This window comes from Falco biarmicus, chromosome 1, assembly GCF_023638135.1.
Source record: "Falco biarmicus isolate bFalBia1 chromosome 1, bFalBia1.pri, whole genome shotgun sequence".
Classification (NCBI taxonomy): Eukaryota; Metazoa; Chordata; class Aves; order Falconiformes; family Falconidae; genus Falco; species Falco biarmicus.
The window spans coordinates 65,586,862-65,610,405 of NC_079288.1; the positions used below are offsets into that span (position 1 = coordinate 65,586,862).

The 23,544-nt window shown below is 40.6% G+C and overlaps 1 protein-coding gene across 4 annotated transcripts in view; it reads left to right on the forward strand.

Moving 5' to 3' along the window:
- MTUS1 (microtubule associated scaffold protein 1) overlaps window positions 1-23,544 on the forward strand; it is a 129,156-nt gene that overhangs the window by 71,366 nt on the left and 34,246 nt on the right. The window contains exon 1 of one of the 4 annotated variants that reach the window (XM_056330794.1): window positions 1,794-2,236. The exons of the other annotated variants lie outside the window; for them this stretch is intronic. Within the exon in view, the coding sequence (XP_056186769.1) occupies window positions 2,116-2,236 (121 nt within the window). The 5' untranslated portion in view covers window positions 1,794-2,115. Of the gene's footprint in view, window positions 1-1,793; window positions 2,237-23,544 lie in introns of those variants that run through there. 4 annotated transcript variants of the gene reach the window in all.

The window sequence follows — 23,544 nt, forward strand, 5'->3', positions numbered from 1 at the left end:
ATAGTGCTATGGTATTAGGAAAGGGTCTGCATTTGCGGGCTGTTGGAAAAATAGATGAACACACATTGCTAGTGCCAAAGCTCTTCAGACTAGAAGGAACAGATGAGGATTTTCTAGCATTAATGACATGCATGCCCTGCTGTGTGCAGGGGCTGCCCTGGGAACCAAACAAAAAAAGCTAATTTACTGTCATTGTACTTATTTTGAATGGCTTTGTGTGGACTGAAGATGTATTATAGTACTTCAGAGTTGGTGGTACATGGCTGTGCTGGGAAATAAATATTTTGGTACACGATCATAAAACATTCAGCAGTATTCTCCCACGGTACGCTGTGGAGGCTGGCTTCGTGGCTCTGAGGGTCTTGATGCTGGGCTGCAGCTCTTTTGCTCTACTTACAATGAGCTGCTTTATTAGCACTGCACTGGCCTATGTGATGTTAGAGACACCCAGAGACCAGGATAAAGTGACAGAATGATGTTTTTCTTTCCAGGTGATGTGGGAAATAAGCACTAGAGAATTTAAAATGTTACGCATCTTGAGCAAGGAAGACATGCTGTTAAAATAGAATAGATTTGTGGTAAGGAGAGGACAGTTAAGGTACCACTGGGATGAGACCTGTCAGTGTGATTGTTTGCTTTGGGTTCTACCTGCTCCAGAGCAAGTTGGGTTAATTGTTTCTGGAACTGGAAAAACTGTCAGAGGGATAGGTGCTAGAGAGCATTAGCTGTGGTTTGGTGAAATGGTAGAAGTGCGGAATCAATGGAAAAGTACCTGATTTTGTTGTCTCTAAAAAGATAAAAAGGCTGTTTGAGGGAAGCTCTTCAAGCTACCCCAAAAGAGGTATGAGTTACTGTCTCGTCTCCTGCATTGGCTCTGAGATACTTGGGTGGTCCCTGCTCCTATGGCTGCCTAGCAAGGCAGCTGCTGACTGTAGGCAAAGTAGTGAAATGTTTCTGTTTACACAGGAAAGTGGCCAATGCATGTATTTATAGTCATGATCATAGGTGAAAAATGTGACATTTTCTGATCGCTGTAAAACAGTTACTCCTCTGTTTTCTGGTTTCTGACTCTTATTTCTAATTTTATTTTCGCTAGTGGCAGCTGAAAGGGACCAAAGTATATGCAAAACTTTTGAGGTCATTTAAACAGTAAGAAGAAGATTTTTTGAAGAGGACTAGTCAAATATAGAGACAGCATCTATTTTGAAGGAACTCCTGTAACACTGCATGTTTGCTGCAATGTTTGGGTGCCTTCAAAACCCAGCTGACAGAGATCTGATTTAATACAGAATTGATGCCTGCTTCCTTGCTCCTTTTCTGATAAATTGGAAGCATCTGCAGTGTTGAGCTGCCAAGCTAAATAGTATTTCCCTTAAGCAGATCTCAAATACTGAATTATTCTTAGGGAATAGATGTGTTTGTAGATTTGTTAAGACTTTAAATGTTGAAATAATATTTAATGCCAAAAGAAACTCTGGTAGAAAATGTTAGCTGATAAATCTATTTTGATTAATTCATGTCCACTGAAAGAAACTGTTTAATAAGAAATAAAAAAGAAAAAAACGCCCTGAAAGCATTCTTGGAGAGAAGAAATATGTCTCCAAGAATGTTCAAGTAATCTTTCTAACAGTCTCTAAAGAACAATTACATGGTCTGTGATATTGCTGGATGATATATTCAGCTTGGGAGACCACCCACTTCCTCCTCCTACCTCCTCATCCTCCTCCTCCCTTTTCTCCTTTTCTAGCTCCCAGCCCACAGAGTCCCGTAGCAGATTAAGCATCAACACTGTGATGCAATTTGGAGGCTGTTGTTTTTCCGAATCACTAAGTCGGTTTTATTCTGAGGACGAGCTTTGTTGCCACAACATCTGGTGAGGAGAAGCTGCCAGCAGCATTTACGCCGTGGATATCTGCTTTTACTGATTTTTTTTTTTTTTTTTTTGCTTGTCTGCATAAGGAATAAGAGCAAAGGAATGGAGACTTGCTTATTTATTCAAGCCTGTTTTCTTTAGCAAGAATTACCCACTTCTGCTAGTAGTGATTTAAAAACATAGTATGTGACAGTACATGGAGGCGTTTTCTTGCTTATTTACCTTCCAATTACACTGAAGACATGTTATGGTCCCCGAAATTTTCCTTATCCAACATGCGTGTAAGGCTGACGGCAAAGGGGTTGCTCCGAAACATTCGTCTACCTTCTGGCTACAAGAAAAGCACTGTTATATTTCATACAGGTTTGTGTGGTGTTTTTGGTGGTTTGTTTTTTTTAGTATGATAATTGAGAGCATGTATTGAGGGAATATCTTGTTTATTTCAACAGCAGCTTGTTTTAGCAAATAAAACCCACGCTGGGTATGAAAGTTTTTGGTTTTCATACAGGAGTCTGACTTTTAAGCAAAGTAGTTTCAAATTGTAAGTGTCTGTGTGCATGCACCCGTGCTGAGCTGCTCGTTTGGAAGATGTTTATTTGGTTTATGAAATGCCAATTGGAATTTTCTCTTTCCTTGCACGAGTCCAAAAACAGTATCAGGAAGTCTGTGCTATTAAATATTTATCTAATAATTTTAGTGATTATTTGCCAGGAGCGCTGTCTTTTCTATACCTTGATTGCGTGCGGGGCAGAAACAGGGAGGGAAGTGGGATGAATACAAGCTGTCGTGATGTGGCTTTCTGTCTGAGAGAAATATTTTAATACTTACATGTAGATTCTGCTGACATACATGTCATGTTAAATACATGTTATGTGCAAGCAGGACAAGCAAACTTTTATGCTCTACTTGTGTTGCTGCAAACCTAAAAAGTTTAGAGACACTCTAGTGTGTATGTGTCTAACCTTCCCTGCCACCCCCAAGATTTCAAAAAAAGAACCAAACATAAAACCCACCACAAAATTCTCAGCTGCATCTGACCTGATTTTCATCTTCAGTGGCAGGTAAAGCAAATAAAGCAAGTATCTGGAATGGGAACAAGATACGGAAGCTGAGCTTTGTGCCAGGACATACATGTGTTGTTTTGGTGGAGGGTGGCAGTTGTTTGTTTTAGCTAAGTTGCATGACATCTAGAGAAACTGATGGCAGCCTGCATGTTACATAAATTTTTTCCTCCACTGCACTATTCATAATTTTCTTGTTTTACGTAAGGAGGAGTGAGCAGCTACATAAACTAGTTCTGCAGAAGCTCTTCCTCTCAGGCATTTTCTTTCTGTCTCCAACAGCACCCTCTTTGCTTTTATTTTTTGGAGTTAATTTCTGCCAGTCAGCTTTCCTTCCTGTCCTGGCATTTCACATAGGAGCTTAAACCATTTGCCTTCTCATTACTTATCCTTGGCAAAGTATATCTGATTTCTGAGTTCCTTCTGGATGATAAATTCAGTTATGAACGTAATTCAGGCTGACTGTCAAACGTAATGTAGGCTTCTGTTTGCAGCTTGCTTGCATGGCTTTAAGCTAGGATTAAAATACCTTGATGCTAAAATTTTTTAGGTAAGGGACTGTTTGTGCGTATACCTACATCCTTGATGTTATTAACAGTGTGAAATTTCCACATAGTGCTTATTCCAGGGACAAAAATCCTAAAAGAGAGTGGAGGGAGATGAGGTTCAGTATTCCAAATGCTTGTTAACTGCTACTGAAATTTGTATAATTTCTAAAAAAATAAAAATAGTTGTCAGTGCATGTATCAAGGGAATTTCAGAATGATAAGAATCCATTTGTGGTTTGAATTTGACTGATGTGAAAGCAAAACCTGCCTGCAGGATGCCTCTGTTAAATATGGCATGTAAAATAGATGGCTAGCTCTGTATTCCAGTTAAGCAGCACTTCACTAAATAAGAACTGCTGAATAGACCTTTTGTGTGTTTTCCTCATGTGCAGCATGTACTGGTTAATGATATAGCATTGAAAGCTTGGAGGGGTTTTTGCCTAGTCTCCCCCTTCTGCTTCGCTGTCGCTGTGTCTTGTAGGAAGTCGGTGTGTTAGCAGAAAGCTGACCAGTGGTTAGCTAGAGCTGAATATACCAAAAAAGTAGGGCATCTGAAAACCAGGTCATATTCTGTCGTAGAGAGTGCAAGTATGTATAGATGCACTGTGGTTTTAGAAGCAGTGGAATGCATTGAAGCTTGTTAGTGATTATTTCAGGTTCGCTCAGCAACAGTAGTGGATCAGACAAGGTATTTCAGGTTCGCTCAGCAACAGTAGTGGATCAGACAAGGACAATGTATATCACAATTTCTTTTTTTGTTAAATGCCTGGAGGAGCCCTATTTGTTTTTGCAGCACCAGTATAAGTATCTTGCCTTGTAGTGGTTTAATTGGATTAAAATGACATGTGGCTTCTTTCTAAGGTCACAAAAGCAATGAGAAATAGAGTATAGTAGGGACTGTGTCAACAAATGAGGAGGGAGTAATTGAAAAAAAGAGTGACAGGGTCCACGTAGGAATGTGAATATGTATAAGCATTATGTAAGCAACGTTAAGTTCTGGTTTGGTGTAGATTGCACTCTTACTAAACATTTTAATGGATTTCGTGCTTTGCTCCCTTTCATAGTAACATAGACCAACCACCTCGTATGACAGTAGAGCATCCTTGAGGTACTTAATGATGGTTGTTGAAATGTAGAGTTTTAAAGTAGTCTAGAGCACAGATCAGGATGGATTCTTCTGTTACCATGTCCTGGCTGACAGCCTGCAGTGCAGTAACTTGGTGATGTTAGGATGTGAGCACTGTTGGGAGGAAGAGGCTAGAACTCACTCTTGGGTTTTCATTCTGACTTGAGGGTATTTTGCAGCGGCATGCCGCAGTTTCTTCACAGTATGTAGTATGGCTGGACATGCAGTTTTTAAGTTAGTCTAGGTAAGTCATTGCATTTATAGTTAAATGCATCTTTCAGCTGCTTATGTCTTGTCCATGTGGAGGTGTCAAAGTAATGAGAGTAATTCTGATACCTTGTAGCATAAGCATATGGCCTGTTCAGGAGAAACCAGATAAAATTGGATTTTTTTCCTAGGAATGGAATAAATCCAGAGGAGCTTTGCCATAAAATTTAAAGTGTTTCTTAAGGCCCTTCAGCTTCTTGCCTTGTGTCTTAACTTCCATCGCTGTGTGCTCTACGCTGCTTCAAGGTCATCAAATCCAGACTTCTTTTCTCCCTTTAAATGCAGGCGGACATTGAAGCATCATTTTTCTCAGCTACTGGAAGTATAGTGCACCTGCATTGTTAGCTGCATATAATGAGTATCCTCTACAGCAAAACAAAAACACTGAAATGCTTCAGGAAACGCTTTATTTACCCATCCTGTGACTTGTAAAACTTACTTGTAGTAACTGCAACAAAAAACTCAACGCTTCAGAACTGCATGAACATGATAGATACAAGTCAAGTGAATCAGTGTCTTTCAGAGGTGAAATGTAACATTTTCTTCCTTTATCAAACAATTAAGGCTTTTTAGCAAAGACTGACTAAAATGCTCTTATGCTTGTCATGCATCAATGGTGTGACAGAAGAAATCATCTCTGTATGATTCTGTATGAACTACCAGAGAAAGACATTCTTTTATCAGGGATTCAAAACAGTAATTTTGAGTTACTTAGTTTTGTCTTGCATACAGATAAAATTCTAGACAAGGAACTGGTTTTGCAAATGGAGGTCAAAGCTCTTGTTCAGAGTTTTTCAAGGATTGTATACTGAACTGTACTGTTGCTTTTGTGGTAAACTGTTCTCTCGGTGTTTTTCATCCAGCCCTTCTTGCTGCTCTTCCTCTTTCTCTTTTTCCCCTGAAGTGTACTTAGTGCTCTTGTCTTGCTATTGACTTTCATAGCTTACTAAACCTAGTTACTCCCTTACTAGCTTGGGAACAAGAGGTGTCTCAGAGGACAAACAGTAACTGATGTCATTTCAGCAATACTAATTTTAAAAATTTGCCTTTTGCCTTGCTAATAACAAGCAAAAATCACAGACCTGTTTATTTGAGCAGATTACATCCGTTTCCAATAAAATTTCTTCCCTATAAATTGTTTCAGATCACATTGCATACTATGGAATTACTTCTTCATATCATGAAGCAGTGTTATTAAAGGACTCTGAAAGCCTCAGGTGTTACGAGTTGCTCAACTGTTCATAAGCCTTTTTTTTTTTTTCTCTGCCTTGAAGAATAGCTGAAGTACTAATTAACGTCTGACACTACAGTTTAATATAGAACTGTAGAAAGAGAGCCAACACACTCAACTCTACTAAGTATTCTAAATCTAAAAATCTGCTGAAGAGGTATGATACAGGATGAGTTTGTTAAATATTTCTGTCACCTACCAAGGGAAAATATAGTTCAGAAGTAAAGCCAGCTTATTTATTCTGAACAAAAGAAGTTGAATAGCTGGAAACCATTTGTCTTGGGAGATTTTGCGTTTATTCAAGTTTCTGTAGAAGTCAATGAGGCTCTTTGCTCCTGACTTTATCTGTTCAAGACTGGGTACTAAATGACCTGCCTGATGTCCTTGTTTTCAGTCTTAATAGGTCATAGCTTCAGTAACATGTAAGTAATAGATAAATGGAGATTCTTATTTCCAGGTGGTAGGGCTCTGTGTTTTAGAGTTTGAAAGTATCATCTGTACTCAAGTCTTATCCAATTGATGTGCTTACGGTAGGTGTAAAATGAAGGTAATGCTAGTTCTTCTCAAAGCAAGCCTGGATAGCAGAAAGGGGCTGCTAAAAAAAACTCCAGAAACTCACCCCACCCCCCACCTCCAACCATACAAAAAACATGCCAAAGTCAAAGCAATAACCTATCTCTGATGTTAACGCTTAAACTGTGCATGTATTTAATAAGGCATGAAAATGAGGAGCTTTGCTCAAAAAAAAAAAATCATGGAAGAAAGAACTGGACTGCTGTGAAAAGCAGATGCATGGCATCTGTATTCTGTATTCTGGCTTCACTGTAGCGAGTGATGTTGGATTTTGTTATTCCTTCACTTAAATGGATTAATTGTATGTGAAGGATGGCTTCAAGTATTTGTCAACATGAAATAAGTAGAATTGCTACTTCCATCTCAGAATAAATTGGAGAGTAAATGTAAAAGCAAATTATCTCTGCTAATATCATTACATATTCTAAGTAAGCATTTGCTCCTGCTTGCTATGTCTAATAGGTGAAAAGGGTCTGGCTGCAACTTCTATTGCTGTGAAGCAGGTCGGAGTTTGAAAGGGATAGGCAGGTACAATTACACTTAAAAACTTGATTAACTTTTGAATTACTTAAGGGGATTTCCAGTGTGGTAAAACTCAACTTAAACTTTTAAAAGCTGCCTCTTCCAGTTTCGTAGCTTGTGCAGATGAATCTGTTACCATAGTAGGAATGGCTTGCAGTATTCAGACAAGTCATTACTACCTATTCCGTTTTTTTAATGTGAACTTTCTAAGGCATAAAGCAATAGCTATTTTGAGGAAAACTGTACTATGAAATTGCAGTGCTGGAATGCAATGTTTTAAATATTTTCAGCCACTTGCCTCACTGTTCTGTGGCATAGAAAACTGATTTGGGAGGGGGGTGAAGGCAAAAAAGTTCTTGCATCTTCCATTAATCAGATATAATTAACATTAAGCACTGTTCATCAAATATGATTAATGTCAGGTACTGTGGAGGCAGTACTGAATTGATTTGGACCACACTAACCACTCTCACTGCATTCAGTGGCAAGAGATGACAGTTTCTGTTTATAGATTGGCTGTTAATTTAGTGTTGTGTAATGAAGCAGTCTCCACTGTTTTTATTATTTTTAAAAAATTCTAATCCGTGAGTGGCATTACTCATATGAAGAACCTAGGTCCAAAGTTGATAATTTGATGCCTTTAGGAAAAGTGCTGGTGTTTCAAACCGCTCTTGACTGTTTCACCAAATATCTTACCAAAAGCTAACTTATTTGGAAGATTATTTGCAAGCAGACCACATCTCATGTGGCTTGTTTCTCCCCAGAACAAAATTCAGTGAAGGCTGCATTGGTCAAGCTGGCTAGCTTGCTGAGTTTACCTGTATCTTGGTGTGTTCTTCTGTAAACGTAGCTACTGTCTATGGTCCAGTGGAGTAGTGTTGTCATCAGAAAGATTTGATTGAATTAAACTTCATTTCTAAGAGGAGGCTAAACAATTATTTTTTACCATGATAATATGGTCAACTAGTGTTGCAGAATTATTAATTAATGATTTAGATTAGTTAGTAGTATCACCACGCCTTTCTAGCCATGTCCACCAGCAGTGCTTGTCCCCATTACCTTTTCCTGGTCATGGAGTATTGTTTTTGTTGTCTGTCCTACAAGGAGAAAAAAAGTAGCATTCGATCTTCTGAAAAAGGAATGCATCAGCAGTATAACTTACATCTTTAAACCTTCTTAAAAAAAATAATCCTATTCTATATAGCTGTCGATATACTCAAATGTTGAAATAACCCACCTGGAATAACCTGGTGTCTATCTGGCTGAGTTGTTTCGTTATAGTTGCTATTTATGCACCTTCCATTGGTATCTTCGTTACAGCTGTCTAATGGTTGTAGCAAGGCTGCTAGTAACCCTGGGTCCTGTGTTCAACTCCTGGTTAAAATTTTTGCTGCTACTTCTCATGGTAGTATGCTGGTTATACATTTATAGCAAGTAAAGGTTCTTCTTAAGGATGCTCATGTAAACAGTTTGTATGTGTTGTTATGGAAATACTTCAAGTTAGGCCGGAAATAGGACAGCTGGGAACATCTGTGGTGAAATTCTTTTAATGAATGCTCATCCTTTTCTTAAAGAGAACTAGCAGTCCTTCAGCAGAAAAGTCGGAGAAGTGTTACAAATATTACTTATTAATGACTTAATTTCTTTAATCGTATTTTTAGACTTGGATATTTCAGTGGCCTTCATTTTTACCTGTGTGAATATTGCTAATATCAGAATATGTAAACTTTTAAAAATGTTTTGTTTATATATATTATAAGAATAGACTTTTTGCTAAGCCTTTTCAAGTATTTTTAGTAGCGAAACAGGAATGTTGGAAATGCCTCCAGCAGAAGAGTGAATGAGCTTACTTGAAGTCAGTTGAAAATTATTCTACTCAAAATAAAACAGAAGGCTAGAAAACTTTGATTTTCTTAGACATAAGCATGGGCCGCTTGATGTATAACCAATATAAAATCAAGGGTCACTGATTTCCACAAATATTACTGTAAAATCCACCACCTGCTTAATTTGCTTATCAAATTAAGACATTTTGTCACTTAAAAAAGGTCCTAATATGAAATGAAAAGCATAACCCTATTAAACCTGTATTCTTGGGAAGGATCTCTCACCTAGGACTTGGGGTCAAGGAAGAGAAGAGGCATGTGTAATATGCAGTGAATATTTTTCTTGCTGCATTTGTTAGTGTCACAAGTAGAGGTGTTTGTAGTTAGAGATCTTGTGTAGGGATTAACCTCCCATAGGGGTTTTGGTCTTTGCGGTAAATGACAGGTATACCCCAGTGAACACTGCAGTTGCCTGAGGTATCAGCTTCTCAAGAAAACTTCTGTAGTCTTCTTTCCCTCCCTCCCTCCCTCCTCACCACCCAATTAAGCAAAAATGTAAATCTGCTGTCTTTGTAGTTGCTTGTTAGCTTAAACAGAAGAGACTCGGGGGAACGTTAAATGCAAAGAATGTTGTGGTGAATGTTTTAAACCTCCTCCACAGGAGCTGCTTGGTCTCCATAGCAGGCACGGCAAGCAGTCGCTTCTGGCAGGGAGTGCTGGTGCCTGTCGGGAGCCGCTGCCCAAGTGGTCTCTCCTTGCTCAGTTTGGTTGGGAGTCATTGGGAAGAGAAGTCCCTTAACTTCCAGCTGTGGTCAGCAAGCAGCAGCAGGACTGCACCTCTCAAAGGATGGAGACCTACTGTATCTTGTGGCTAATAAAAGCACTGAGTGCTGCCCTGTTCTGTTTTGTTTTCAGCTTGGGAAGATGTTTTCACGTGGGCTCTGTCGGGTTGTGCTCACGTTGCTCCTGAAACAATGGTGCGCAGTGTTCTAGGCACGTCCCTGGGGAGGCATCTTTGCTGCTTAATAACAGGAAAGCTGTTTAACATAACAGGAAATACACAAACAGGTCCTCAACGATGACGTGGTGACTGCCAGGAGCTGTGTAAGTGCATTTTGTGTGTCTTTTGGAAAGAGGATGTTTCCAGCAGCACTTAGAGCTGGCGTGGGGCACTTGAGATGCCGTATTTTCTGTCTTGCACTTGCATCAAAGCATGGAAGATTGACTTCACAAGGATGATTTTAACCAGCAGCAACTGAAGTGGTTCTGTTGAGTTGCAGTTTCATTCTGTTGACCAGCAAATTGTTTTTCACTGGCAGGGTAGCTTTAAAATACTGTTTCAAGGTTGATTTCAGACACATGTTCAGCTATGCTGCTGCCTCCTAAAATACACTTTCCTTAACATGTGAGCTTATTTCTAATTTTGGCAACTGCTTAAACTTTCCTTCATTCTGCAGAGACTTTACTTCATGATGACTGTGTTGATATGTTTAATCAAAAGGATTAATATATCGTACAGGTGCTTAAACTGTAAATTAGGATAGCAACATATGTAAAAGTAAAAATAACTCTATGTGAACCAAAGTAGTGGATGTGGATATGTGAAAATACCATTTCTAGTGCCTTAGAGAAACAGCACTGATCTAGAGTAACCCAGAGTCTTAACCAAGCTATGAAACAGTTGTAGAAATAGATAATCCTCTAGTTATATATAGAAAAAGTTTAATGCAACTTCCCTTATGTGATCTTCTAGATATGCCAGGGTAGTCCTCTGCAAATGGAGTAAATGTATGCCTCCGCTGTGTTGTGTGGAAATGACAGTATAGATTAACACTTTTTGCAAAGTAACAGGTTAATTTTCAGTTCTGGGAAAACGCCTAATTTGGGACTGAACCTGAATTCATCTAATGAATTCAGTGTCGCTGAGGAGGAGCAGCCTGCTGGGCTGCCATTTTGAGCTCTTATTAAAAACAAATCGAGATATTGATTGAAACAAGGTCATTGGGCGATACCATTGCAAACGATGTTTAAAATGCTACATTAGTGTTTTTCTGCATAGCTCCTGAGAGCTTGAGGACTGATTCTGAAGGAATTTGGGAAGTCGAACATTACTGTAAATTTTACTTTTATCAGTTAGTGTCCAGCCTGTAAGCTTAATCATGCCTATGTTGTCACTGAATTTTTATTAAATTTTTTTTGGTGTGTGTCCGTGGGCAAAATTCACACCCTAGCTTGGTCTCTGAGTTGTTTCATACTCCGTTTTATACTCACAAAATTTGTGACTTCTCTAAAAAGTGGATCTGTATGTACCAAAAAGAGAACTCGGATGTTAGCTGTTTATTTTGTAATTGGAAATTGCAAACTGCAGTCACGTATTTTATGAGGAAAATGTTAGAATTGAACTTTTAAGTGATCTTTTAGTAGATAAAGTATGATTATTCTGGATAACTTAGCACTGATTGTAGTGCTTCCTACATGCTTGAAGTGCCATCACCTTGCTTTTTGAAGAATATCATCGGTGAATTTGAGTCTAATCTGTTTTTATTTGTCTTTAAATGGATGTAGAGTTTCATAAACAGAGAAAGCTGCTGCTGTATACATCCAGAAACAGTTTTGGCACAAAGGCAATAATACAAAATATCACTAAGGCTCTGGAGGCTCTTTTGATTCCCACTGTCCGTCCTACTTTTTATTCCATAATATCCTTTAGGCAGCATTTCAGTGCCATGCTGAAGTCAGTGACATTTGTTGCAGTCATATAACATCATCTCATACTGGAATGGTTGAATAAATAGCTTCTGAGTTCAGAGTAAAAGCCACTTTGTCCTCTCCATCCAACACAGCTGCAGTTACTGTGCAAGAAATGATGTTGCATATTAATGTGCTAGTCTTGTTGTCAGAAATGTATTTTACTGGTCTTTTTTTTGTACAGTTGTTTGCAAGGAAGGATTATGGTTCCTTGCAAATTGCTGAGCTTCACATAGACTGTTACTCTAAAAGACTTTGAGCAGTTCAGAAAAATTTAGACAGAAATATCAAGTTCTTGAATCTAACATTAAGGCAAGCTAATACACATTCTGAGAGTTGACTAATCATGTGTTGGTTGTGAAGGAAGAATTGTTACATTGAATTACGGGCAGGCACAATCCACGAAGTGAAGTTCAGTGATTCAGTTAAAGTTCCAAATTAGTTCTGGGTGGGTTGGTTGGTTGGGGTTTTTTTTACCTTTGCAGCAAAGTGGATCTCCATAATACATAAGCAGAGAGAGACTTTCAAACTTAAAAGGCTTAATTCTGTATGTTAGAAGAATCCTGTTTGGATTTGTTTGGAGTTCTTTCTACAAATAGCTGTTAGGGTTGTTGGAGCCAAGTTTGATACATAGATGTAGAATAAACTTATGATGAAAAAAACTCAGTCTGTTAACTTCTTTTAGAATTGTAAGTAACAATGTTTTTCCCAGTTACTTGATGATTATCTCTAGCATACTTACATTGCTTGCCGGCCCTTTTGGAAGTAGTTGAAAAATAGTTAAGCTGTCTACATATGTGACTTCTCAAAACATAGGAGACTGCTGTCCGTGTGTGAGAGCAGAAGAGAAAAGTTATCAGCTAGCCCTTTAGTATCTGCATGAAATATGTGGCATGTAGAGAGATTATAGTCAGTGATTCAATGTACGTGAAGTCAGATGAAGCTTGAGCAGGAGGAAAAGGTATGAAAAAATGCAGGGGGGTGTTTTGTGGTAAGACTTGAGCAGTCTGGTGAAATGCCTTTTATGTCTAGGTAGCATTTACCTGACCTCTGCAAGGACTGGTGTAAATAGTTCTGGGAAGCTTCTTCCAGTCCTGTGTTTCTGATACTGAGCGTTGTAGGGTGGACTACGCTACTTAGGAAGGAATGAGTTGAAGCATTGCAACTCAGATGGCTTCTTCCCTTCTGGCTGTGCTTCAGCAACTTCACCCCTGATCGCATGTGAGCGCTGGGGTCTTCAGGAAGGCTGGAAAAGGAGAAAGGTTGTCTTGATGTCATTCTGCTCTCAGGTTTTGTGTGAGGCTTTCCTATGCATATGTGGATATGTAGTGGGTTTCTTCCTGTAACACCATACACATGCACACACACACTGTCCCCACTGAAGGTTTTTTCCTGGATGTGAAGGTACCCCATGTCTACGTATCTGCAGACCTGGAAGCTGGCAGCCCTGAGCGTATCTGAGAACAATGTGGAGGTAAGAAGAAGGGATCAGGATTTGCACTGGGGAGGCAATTAATGGGATCTAGGAAGGCCCTGCAGATGGTATGAACTAATCATGGTGGGATTCTCTGTCCTAGTAGACTCCGGGTCCTGACTTTGTAGACAGAGGCTGCAGAATGAAGGGCAAAAGTGCACCATGTCCTGTACTTGTGCTGAAGCAGTAGAGGGCACTAAACAACAAGGAGCAACTTCTTGTACAGGAGGAGGTGGAAATGGAAAGAAAAGGCAGTGGAGAGGAAATAAGAGCAGAAAGGAGTGAGGAGCATCAGTCTTCAGCATCACTCTGTGCTTGGTTCTTTGGGCAGGGGTGTGTTTCAGGAATGACAAGGCACAGCGGCAACTATAAGAAGGTATGCAGGAAAAAGAGGACTGCTTCAGATGCCTACTGACAGCAATACCTGAACTAGAAACTTAAACAGAATTGCTAACATCCAGTATAACAATTTTCTTCCTTGAAAACCTAGGGAATTCAAAGATTTAAGGTTGCCTGTGGCATATATGATGAACTGATGTAGCAAAATGCAAATGCCTAAACCAAAGGTAATAGATTGTGATACAGTTCACAAACTTTAACTTGGTCCTTACTAGCTAAGGCATCAGCGCACCACAACATATCCTCATGCAATTACTTTTCATCCTGTGGTCGGTTTTGTCCTTAAAAATGGATGGGTTTCTTCAGTGGGGTTTTTTTGGAGGTAGATGAAGAGTTGTTTTATTAGTGTAAATATGGCCCATCCCTCATATCAAAACATCCATGCTCTAGACTTTACATTATTAGTACAATAAACTAGTTCTACAGTTGTTCCCATCCTTTTCTTTTGCCTCAGACAGCGGTGTGTAGCACCGTGTAGTTAACTAGCATGTATTAGGCTTTGTCCTAATTCAGAACAAGCTAAGAAATTGAGCAGCAGTATTCTCGGTTATTTAGAAAATAACCAGAACAACCCTGATCCACTGGTAGTCTAGCTGGTGCATGTTAGAGTTGTCTTCTGTAAATTGCATAGCATTTCAGATTTTTTTATTTAGTTTGCAGTCATCTCTGATGTATGGTGGGCTAATACCTTCCTCTTCATAGTTGATGTGTGGCTCAGATTCATGCTTGATACATACTAGCTAGATGAAAAGCTAATTTGATTCTAGATGTTACAGTTCCAGTAAATGACTAAATATATTGTGAATGCAATGTTAAGACAAAATCACTTTGTGTGTTAAATGTTCTAATTTCAACTAGCGCTTCTCTAAGATAGGCCTGTGGTACACGAGGTAAAAAGTGTTACGGACGCAGTGCTGAGATTTCAGAGTATTAGTCAGGCTTACATGTGTACTATGCATTTAAACAGGCAAGACATCTCTCGGATACATTAATTACACACTTAACGTTCAAGTCTGGGACTCCTTTAAGTCCTTTGTAAAAGGTGACTTGTAAAGATTACCACTTTCCATCTGCTAGAAAACGTGGACTTTGCTATTTTGAAGAAGAGTTTTTACAATTCTTTCCTGCCATCATCACTGACTTTGCAAATGCACCACTACTGAGGTTGACAAAATGTGTGACCATTAGACATCATCTCACCTGATACTAACTTGGTCCTCATCAGGGCTGGAAAAGAAACAGCTACTGGTGAAATTACAAAGAAACATGTAACATTAAGTGTAGGGCACAGTTTTAAGAGTCTTGATCACCGGTCAAAACTTGCTCTTTAGAAAATGCACAAGCTGGTTGATCAGGCAGTTGCACCAATGACAGGTTGAGCTAACACTCATCTTTGTGCTTTAATTTTGGAAGCCACCAGCAATTTGGAAGGTAATGCATTTTGTCAGATGTAGTTTAGGTATCTTTACAAACATCATAATCAAGCTTCTTCCAAAGCTTCAGTATAAGATTAATGTAGGTTGTAAAACAGAAGTTACAATCTTCAGAAATGTGAGTGAGGCTAATGCAACATGGAGATTCTGTATGCTTAATCAGTACAGTAACAGATTATACCAAATTACTGACAAACGAAAATGTGTGTTGGTAACATGCTTCCTCTAGGGGGAAAAGCACTGTGTTCCAGGTGATCAGTAGTGCATGTGACAGTGTCCTAAAACAGTTGTACAAGCTTGAGAGCTGTATGCCATAGGACATGTTAAGGAAACAAAAGCACATTAGTGTTAATCACTCGGAAGGTATATTTTTGGTCGAGAAATACTGAGGTTTTAACGGATGGTTGATTTTAATAGGCACATACCCATAGGGAACCCAGTTCAAAGGCTGTCATGTGGGTAAGAGTTCGCTGGGGTAGGAACTGGAGAGATGACATGCTGAGGCTTATCTGGGAGCCTCAGTGCAATGTCACGCTTGGATTGTTGCTATTTGCTTGCCTTGGATTTGTGGCTGTCCTGGCACCTCCTGATTGCAGGGAGAGCACGTTCTCCCTCACAGAAAGGTGTCAGGGGCATGCTCATAACCCAACAGAAAAAGTCCAGACCATCACACTGTAGGGCAGAGGGTGTGCTGCACTCTGTGGGTTGTTACTTCAGAGCCTGAAAGGCATGAAGTACGTGTCAGGTTAACTGGCAAGGAGTAGACCGGCATCTGTTTTCAGAAGAACCCTTATGCAGAAGGAGTTAAGGACTGCTTGTGGTTGCCGAGCCTTTTGTGGAGATTGTACGAAGGCTCACTCAGAAAGGTGTGCGGCTGGAAAATGGGCCTTGCTTGCTATCTCTTGGTGTCTTCCCAGTCACCTGTATTTGCGGGTTGTTTCTTCCACCCCTGGTTCTGTGTAAAGTATGCCATAACGAAACAGTGCTCTTGGCTCGTGCTCCGTTTGTTGTGCCAACAAGCAGGAAGCTTAATGAAAAGATGTATGTGGCATATTATAGTTTCTAGGTAACGGCTTTAGGCTGCAGGACTGTGGTATGGTCTGTAAACATTTGGGTTCTTACTCAATAGTCAGCATTGTAACGGACAGGGAAGCATTTGACATGCTAATAGGTTTTGCTTCAGAAGAGACTTGCTTCAACCAGCGTAAAACCCTGTGTGGCCAGTGCTGTAAGATATGTGTGTGTTGAGCGTGAGATTAAAACATTAAACAGGCATAGAGATCTTTGAAGTACGTAAATGCTTCAGAGATTTCCCTTTCCTTTTTGCTATCATGTGTTTAAGGAGACTATCCAGTTCTGTGGCTAGAAGCGAGGAGCAAAACGAATGGATTTAAAATGCTATATGGGGGCTAGAATTCAGTGCTATAATACTGTAAGTCAGCGGATGAGTTGGTATGGGAGGACAGGCACAGACTTCAGAAACAGTACTTCAAACTGAATGCCTGGAGTAGTATGTGATGATTCTGCGCTCCCCCTCCAGGCTGTACAGCATTTAAAATTGTATGCTGAAAAACCTTTGTACCCCTGCAAAGAAGGGCAGAGGGATTTCTGTGGTGTATGGTTTAATCCTGCTGAGTCAGTTTAAGCATCCAGGTCAGCTTTCACCTGCCTGCAGTTAAATTTTTTTGAGTTCCTGCAACTTTTTTAAAAGCCTCTGTGGTGGTGGTTGGTTGTTCTGTTCAGACCAGCTCGAAAAGTCTGATGGACAGCTAAAATAAGCTGGTATTCCTGGACAGGGACTAGTGCCTGACCTTAAGGGAAAGTCAGGAGGTCACAGCAAGAGTAAAGGAAAGGGAGAGCTGCCATGCTTCTTTAGAAAGTACTTAGTTGCCATCTTGGGCTTCAGACCATGTTGATGCATGGGGAGATGCAAGATGAGAAGTACTGTTTCTCTTTCCGCAGCTGCTTTGAGACAGCCAGCTAAATAAGCAGCTATCAGAGTTCCTGAGGTGCAGCATCTTAAGCATTTCAGTTAGGCAAATTGTCCAGGCACAGCTCTGAAAAATGAAGTCACTTTGCTGCAGACTAGAACGGGCTCATGACTGACATGCTTGAAGTGTGAACAGAGCAAGTTAGGGATGTCTGTGCCAGCCTATACAGACAGGCCTGAGGCAGAGCTTAGAAACAAAACATCACTTCTGCAGGAGTCTGTGTTTGTACAGTCACCAGCCTGGACTCTGAGAGGCACAGCAGGAAGGTGTGTGTTTGCCACTTGCCAAGCTGGATGCAGTCAAAAATTACAGTTGACCAAGCTGTGGAGCAGCTGCAGGTGTTGGAAGACTTCCATCCATGTCTGGCCTGTCAGGCCCTCTGCAGACACTGCTAATTGGGTTTTGTGACTCCTTTCCCTGTATATTTGAATCTGCTTCCTGCATTTAGGGCTCAGAGCAGGAGTCTTGAAAGAATTTAGGCTGTTAATTTACAGCTAGCTAAATTTCCAGGTCCTCTCAAAGATAATGTATGTACCGCTGCAGATTAAACTCGAGCTTCCTTATTTGTACGGGTCTTAAGTCTCCCTCTGTCAGATGTCATAGCTTGGCACAAGGCAAACTTTAAAATCAAAGCAGTGAGATCGAATGGTTCTGAAGTCTTTCTGTTGCATTGCTTGAATAGCTTGTACGCATTGTGGTAGGGGAGGACGGCAGGAGAACTATAGGGGTTTTTGAGGCTTCAGAACTGGCTGTGTAAAGATTAACATACAGGGCAAAGTTGTGTACTTGCTGATGGGCCGGTTCAGATGCAAGACTGAGATTTGAAAACTCCTTAAGGAAAAACCCCAGAATCGGATGCATGGGTCACGCAGTACTGCCTCAATGGGACTGGCTCGCTTACAGGAGGAAAAGATAAAGCATCTAGAGAAGAGGTCAGCAGTGCAGGCCTCTGTTCTTCAAGCTCTAATAAAAACAGGTGGACCTTCAAGTTTACTTCAGTGTTTATCAGTGTATTTGGAGAGATTTGATCCAACTCAAAACTCCACTGAACACAGTTAGCTAAAATGTTTAATGACTGTTAATATTGTACAGGATACACATTTTGTACTGCTTTCCATAACCTGGTTCAGTGTGTCTTGTGGGGTGCGTTGCCAGCATTTCCTTACTTTTATTTCAATATTTTAGTTTTAACTTGGCTAATTTCATAAATATGAGTATATATCTAGTCTGCAAGAATATACTCTTGTCCAGGTGTTCTTTCCCATTATGTGTAGCTTCAGCTCTATTCTGTACCACGCTTTGTTCTTACTCTTTTTCCATTTTTGGTTTGGTCTTTCTCCTTTCAAGAAGTCCAAGGGGTGGGGAGGGTTTTTTTGTGGATCGGTGGTTTTGTGAGTTTGTTTTTTGGTTTTTGGGGTTTTTTTTGTTGTTGTTGTTGGGGTAGTGTGTTCAGTTACCAATTACAACTAGGTCTGAAATAGACTTCTTAAAAAAGGGAAAAGTCAACATATAGATGCAAGTAGATTCTTCCTCTTTCATGTTTGGGAAGTGAAAATACCTGGTTGCTGTTTTCAGTCAGACTCCAGTCCTAGTTGTACAAACTAGTCAGTCTCACAGAACATGAAACCACCCTGAAGGTCAAAGTAGTGGATTTTTTTTTCTTGTATGAATCACTGTAAGCTTTGTCTAAATTCTTTTATTTAATATTTCAAATGTACTGTATTACTTAACACTGTCAAATGTAACTTACTGTGGTTTAGTGAGTTTCTATGCTGACTTCAGAACTATACATGGGGCTTTCCTCAGATGTTTTAACTTCGTGTATTTTATTCTTCTAATTTTAGAGCTATAGAAATAGGGATGTTTTGTGTTTGCTGGTAGCTAATTGTGTAAAAGATTTCTGTGTTTCTGTAAAGCAAAAGAAATACTTTAAAAACAAAACAAAAGACCCCAAACCCCCCAGCATACCCCACCCAAACAGACCAGATTTTGTTTAAATAAGACTTTCTTTGTTTTGCTCTAATCATTAATTTACTCTTGAGAGGAAGTCCTTATCAGTGTTTCATTTCTGTTTGTCTATGAAATCAGGAGGGTTTTTCCTAAACAGGAGAAAACATTAAGGTACTTGAGATGTATCAACGATAGAGGTGTCTCAGCTGGAGTAGAAGCTGAGGTAAAGCAGCAGAGACTGATAATTCTGAGACAAGTTCTAGGTTGGGAAACTTGTGTATTGATGAAAGCTATTGTCCATGTGTCACTAGCTACTAGGTATTCCTTCTGAGAGGTTATAAAATTCAGAGCAGCAGCAACCTCTGTAGACTTTCAATTTGCTTTGTAGTATCTACCCACAAGTTTAATTATAGGTGAGATTTTAGAGTGTCTCCCAGAGTGGAGAAAAGTAATTGAAACCTGCCTGGAAGCTATGTGAGGAGGATGATGTTTACAAATCCCCAGAGTCCTTTGTGATCGGACCTTTTAGTTTGAAGAAGGAATGTACCAAACACATTGATTTACACTCTGGATGGAATGAATGTATGCAACAGAGCAAGAGACCAGTTTCCAAGGTCAGCTTTTCTTCAGTTATAGCATTGTAGCAGAGGGCACTTGGCAATTGTGATGGGTGCACAGACGTGTAGAAAGGAGGCTGAAGCCTTTGAATTTGGTGATGTTGGACAGGAGTGACAATTGCAGCACCTAGTTTAGTCACCTGAGCTTTGTCAGCTAGGCTTTTCGATGTAGCTTATAGAGAAAAGCTTCCCTCAAGCCCTCCTTGATCCCAGTTAGGATTCTGCTCTGAGTCACTGTCTGGAGGAGCCTGTTCCTCTAGGGAGGAACCAAGAGGTACACCTGGTTGGATATACCCACATTTTTTTTTAATATTTGTTTACCCCAAAACCATCACTTACTCCCCCCCCCCCCCCCAGCTGAAATCACTACATTCACTCTTCATGGAATTACACCTTTAAAATCACCAGAAAATAGAACTTATGACGGATGGCACTTTGAGCTGTTCCCCTTAGTATAAACAAAGGATCTGTGTTGGCTACCAAAAGCTGCCAGGAGGATTAAGATCTTGGATAGTTACATCTATGAGCCGAGTGAATACCTTCCCTCTCACAAATGGAACCTACTTGTTGTCCACCTGTATCATAACTGAACCAGTGAAAATCAGTTCAGCTCGATTCTTATTTGTTGCCAGGGCGTATCTGACAAGGTCTCTGCAAGTGCTTCACCTGTGTTTGTGAGATTTTTAGGAACCACTAAGGTATGGTGAAGATTGGAATGAAGTGTTACACTGCTGAGCTGAATTACTGCAGGTGTTGGTCTGGGGGTGCAGAAGTATTGCTAGTGCTTATACCTGGCTCTCTTCACCTACCTAAATCTTCTGCAAAGATGTTACATGGATTCAAACTTCAGGTTGCGCTTCTGCAGTCAGGTCTTCAGTGGTATGAGAATAACTCTCAGGATAGCTATACAGCTAGAAATGGGGCAAGGGGGGAAGAAGCTGCAGCCTGTAGTTGTGCTAGGGAAATCCCATCGGAAAGCCCATGTGTGACTGCCTGGCAGGTGATAGAGACCTGGAAAAAAGCTCCACCATAGGTGGTGTGTCCACCAGGGCTGTGATAACCCCTGTGATAGCAGGACAGTTGGGGGATATCTTCAAGTCATGAGATGGTCTGTGTGAAGGATGTGTCTCTGATACCTTCCTGGTCCCATGAGTGTGTCTGGACTAGTGTAGGAGGCAAACTGGCAAGCGAGCAGTAAACTTTTATTGCAAGTGGGACTCCTCAAGATTAGCTTTTTGGCCAGCAGTACTGTGGTGAGCTGGAAATCCTGCATCTGCTGGCATTCTTAGTGATGCTTCCCAGCCCAAACCAGTGGTGGTGGGGTTATTGCAGTTTTGAACAAATAGCATAGGCCCTCTGTTCTGGGGTGTCTGTAGGATCATGACTGTCTCCAAAAGCATCCTGGAGCCATGGCAGGGCCAAAGGTGTGGTGTAAAAGTTCTCCTGGGCTCCAGCTTTTGTGCTGCTCCAAGTTCCACTCTGCTGGGTATTGTGCTGAATACCAACTCGCCTCTTTGAAGGCAGACTGACGCCTTCTGTAGACCAAGGTCTACGTTGTGTTGGTCATTTTTTCCAAAGTTAATCCAATGACTGGGTAACTAAATTACTGTCTAACAAAACAGCTAACAGCCTTGTGTTATTAATCTACCTGTTTTTACGTGGCACCTAGACCTGTTACAAGCTCTGTGCTTAAAAGTAAGAAGCCTTAGCTTTTACAGAGAGAAGTCACACTCTGATCTGGTAGCTAAAAGGCTTTGGCTACTGCCAAAAGTATCTCATTGGTTGGTCTTCCTATATTGCTCTGGTAACTGTTTATTTTTTGTGGACTAGAGGGCTTCCTCAGGATCTGGGTTCTTCCAAAGACTGCTGAAAGAGCATTGCAAGCTGTGGGAATGAGGAAGGTGTGCAGTGGGAGTGGGGCAATGTCCAACGTGTTCACAGATGTACTCCTGAACCCTCACTGCAAACATTAGCAGAAGGACAGGTGCATAATCACCTTGTTGAATATACAGCTGAAATAACTAAGTGCAGTTGAACTGTCTGGGTTTCACCTCCTGCAGGCAATCCAAGCTCCTTTTGAGCTTTTGTGTTGGAAAGGAAGGGTGCGCTGTGTCCTTGCACACTGTTTAGCTGTGTTGCAAGAAACCTGGTTACTGATGCCCAGGCATACTTTGATTGATGCACAGATCAAATGACTGTTGGGAGTGGCTTTTGGCGTGACGTCCCACGTACAATGATGTCAGCAAAAGATTTTAAAAAATTCAGGTGTGGCATAATCTGCCAATTACACTGATTAGTGCTCTGGCTGAGTCCTGAGAAGGAGCTCTAGCTCTAGAGCTTTGCTTATTATTTTACTTAGTGCCTTTGTCTCACGTTGTACTAGACTTTTACCTAGTACCTTCACTGCGGCACGCTGTAAATTGAGGTAGGATACCATACCAAGGGCTATGTGCTAGCTCTCTTGCTATCCAGGGAAATCTGCTACCAGCTCACAAATGTCTCTGGCAGCTTGGAAGCTGTGACACTGGAAGAGGTCCTGCGGCTCCCGTGGGGTCGGAATGGAGTGCCTCGCTGCTCTGTTGGCAGAAGTGAAAGCTAGCCAGGAGGCGATGCAGGCTGGACAGAAGGAACTAAAGCACGATGTGGAAACATCTCAAAAGGAAATCAGAACAGTGTTAGCACTGCAGAGGAGCCAGCAACAGGTGAAAGAAGATCTGCAAGCAGAGGTGAAGTCCAGTCACTTGGATATAAGAACTGTGCTTGAGGAAATCCAGCGAGTAAGAGAAGAAATGGCAACTCGATTAAATACACAGGCTGATCTGGTCTTACTGATCAAAGAAGTGAGCACCAATTTAACATGTGTAGACAAGGCTTTCCAGAAAATGGAGGAGAGGCAGAAAGTTTTTACCAGCATGCATCTTCCTACAAGAGAAAATATTGAGCAAGGATTTTTCTTTGACAGATGCTTACACGAGACACACACGGGTTTTGAAAAACCTGTGGAAGCTAACAGTTTGGATGAGGAATGTGAAAAGAAGGTGCTTAGGGGTAAGGCAACGGTGACTTCAAAAGCATGGGGACAAGTGAGATGGTCCCTACTTGTGCTTATTTAGTAGTTTGTTTGGGCTGTCTGGAATGCTTTTAAGAAATGTATATTTTTTTTTAAATTGAATTTCTTAAAAAAGATAATTTCTAGCTATCAATAGACATTAGTGAGCAGATCTTCCTAGTGTATGATAAGCAAAGGAAGGCTTTGCTTTGGCTCTGCAAACCAAGAAGTTGGTGATAAGTGTTTCATCGGGTGATGCAGTGACAGTGCATAAGGTAGAGAGGCTCGGGGAACCAGCAGTACCAGGCAAGCTCAGAGATGGCCAGCCAGTCAATTACAATGTCAAGTACTGGGCAGTACCCCAGCACGTAAATGTAACTTTATGGAACACGCCCTAACCTACAGTTGTGTATTTCTTGCTTCTGAACGCCAATTAAGTAGCAAAGCTATGTATGGGAAAGAGTCTGCTTTGTGGAAAAGCTTGGGATGGGTCTAATATTCTCCTCAAAGAACTAGAGCCACTGCCATCTGTGTAGCAACTGTAGAGGGAGTGGGAGGATTGTTGAACCTTTTCCAAGGTTGTGGGGTATTTTTTTTTTTGCTAGTGAGGTACTTAATCTTCTATAAGTGATTCAGGGATCAAAAGGCTTAGTCTTAGCAAAATCATTGCTTGCTTGGTTTTTTTTTTTGGGTTTTTTTTTTTTCCCTTACTAGTATGAAGAATGGTAGGACTTTAGATGGTGGTTCTGTCTGGTCACTGTGCTACACGTGGTACTTGAGAATCTGATTTCTAATCTTCAGAGATTGAGCATTTCAACTAGATTGAGTACAGTGTTTTCAAGCCTGTTGGAGAGGA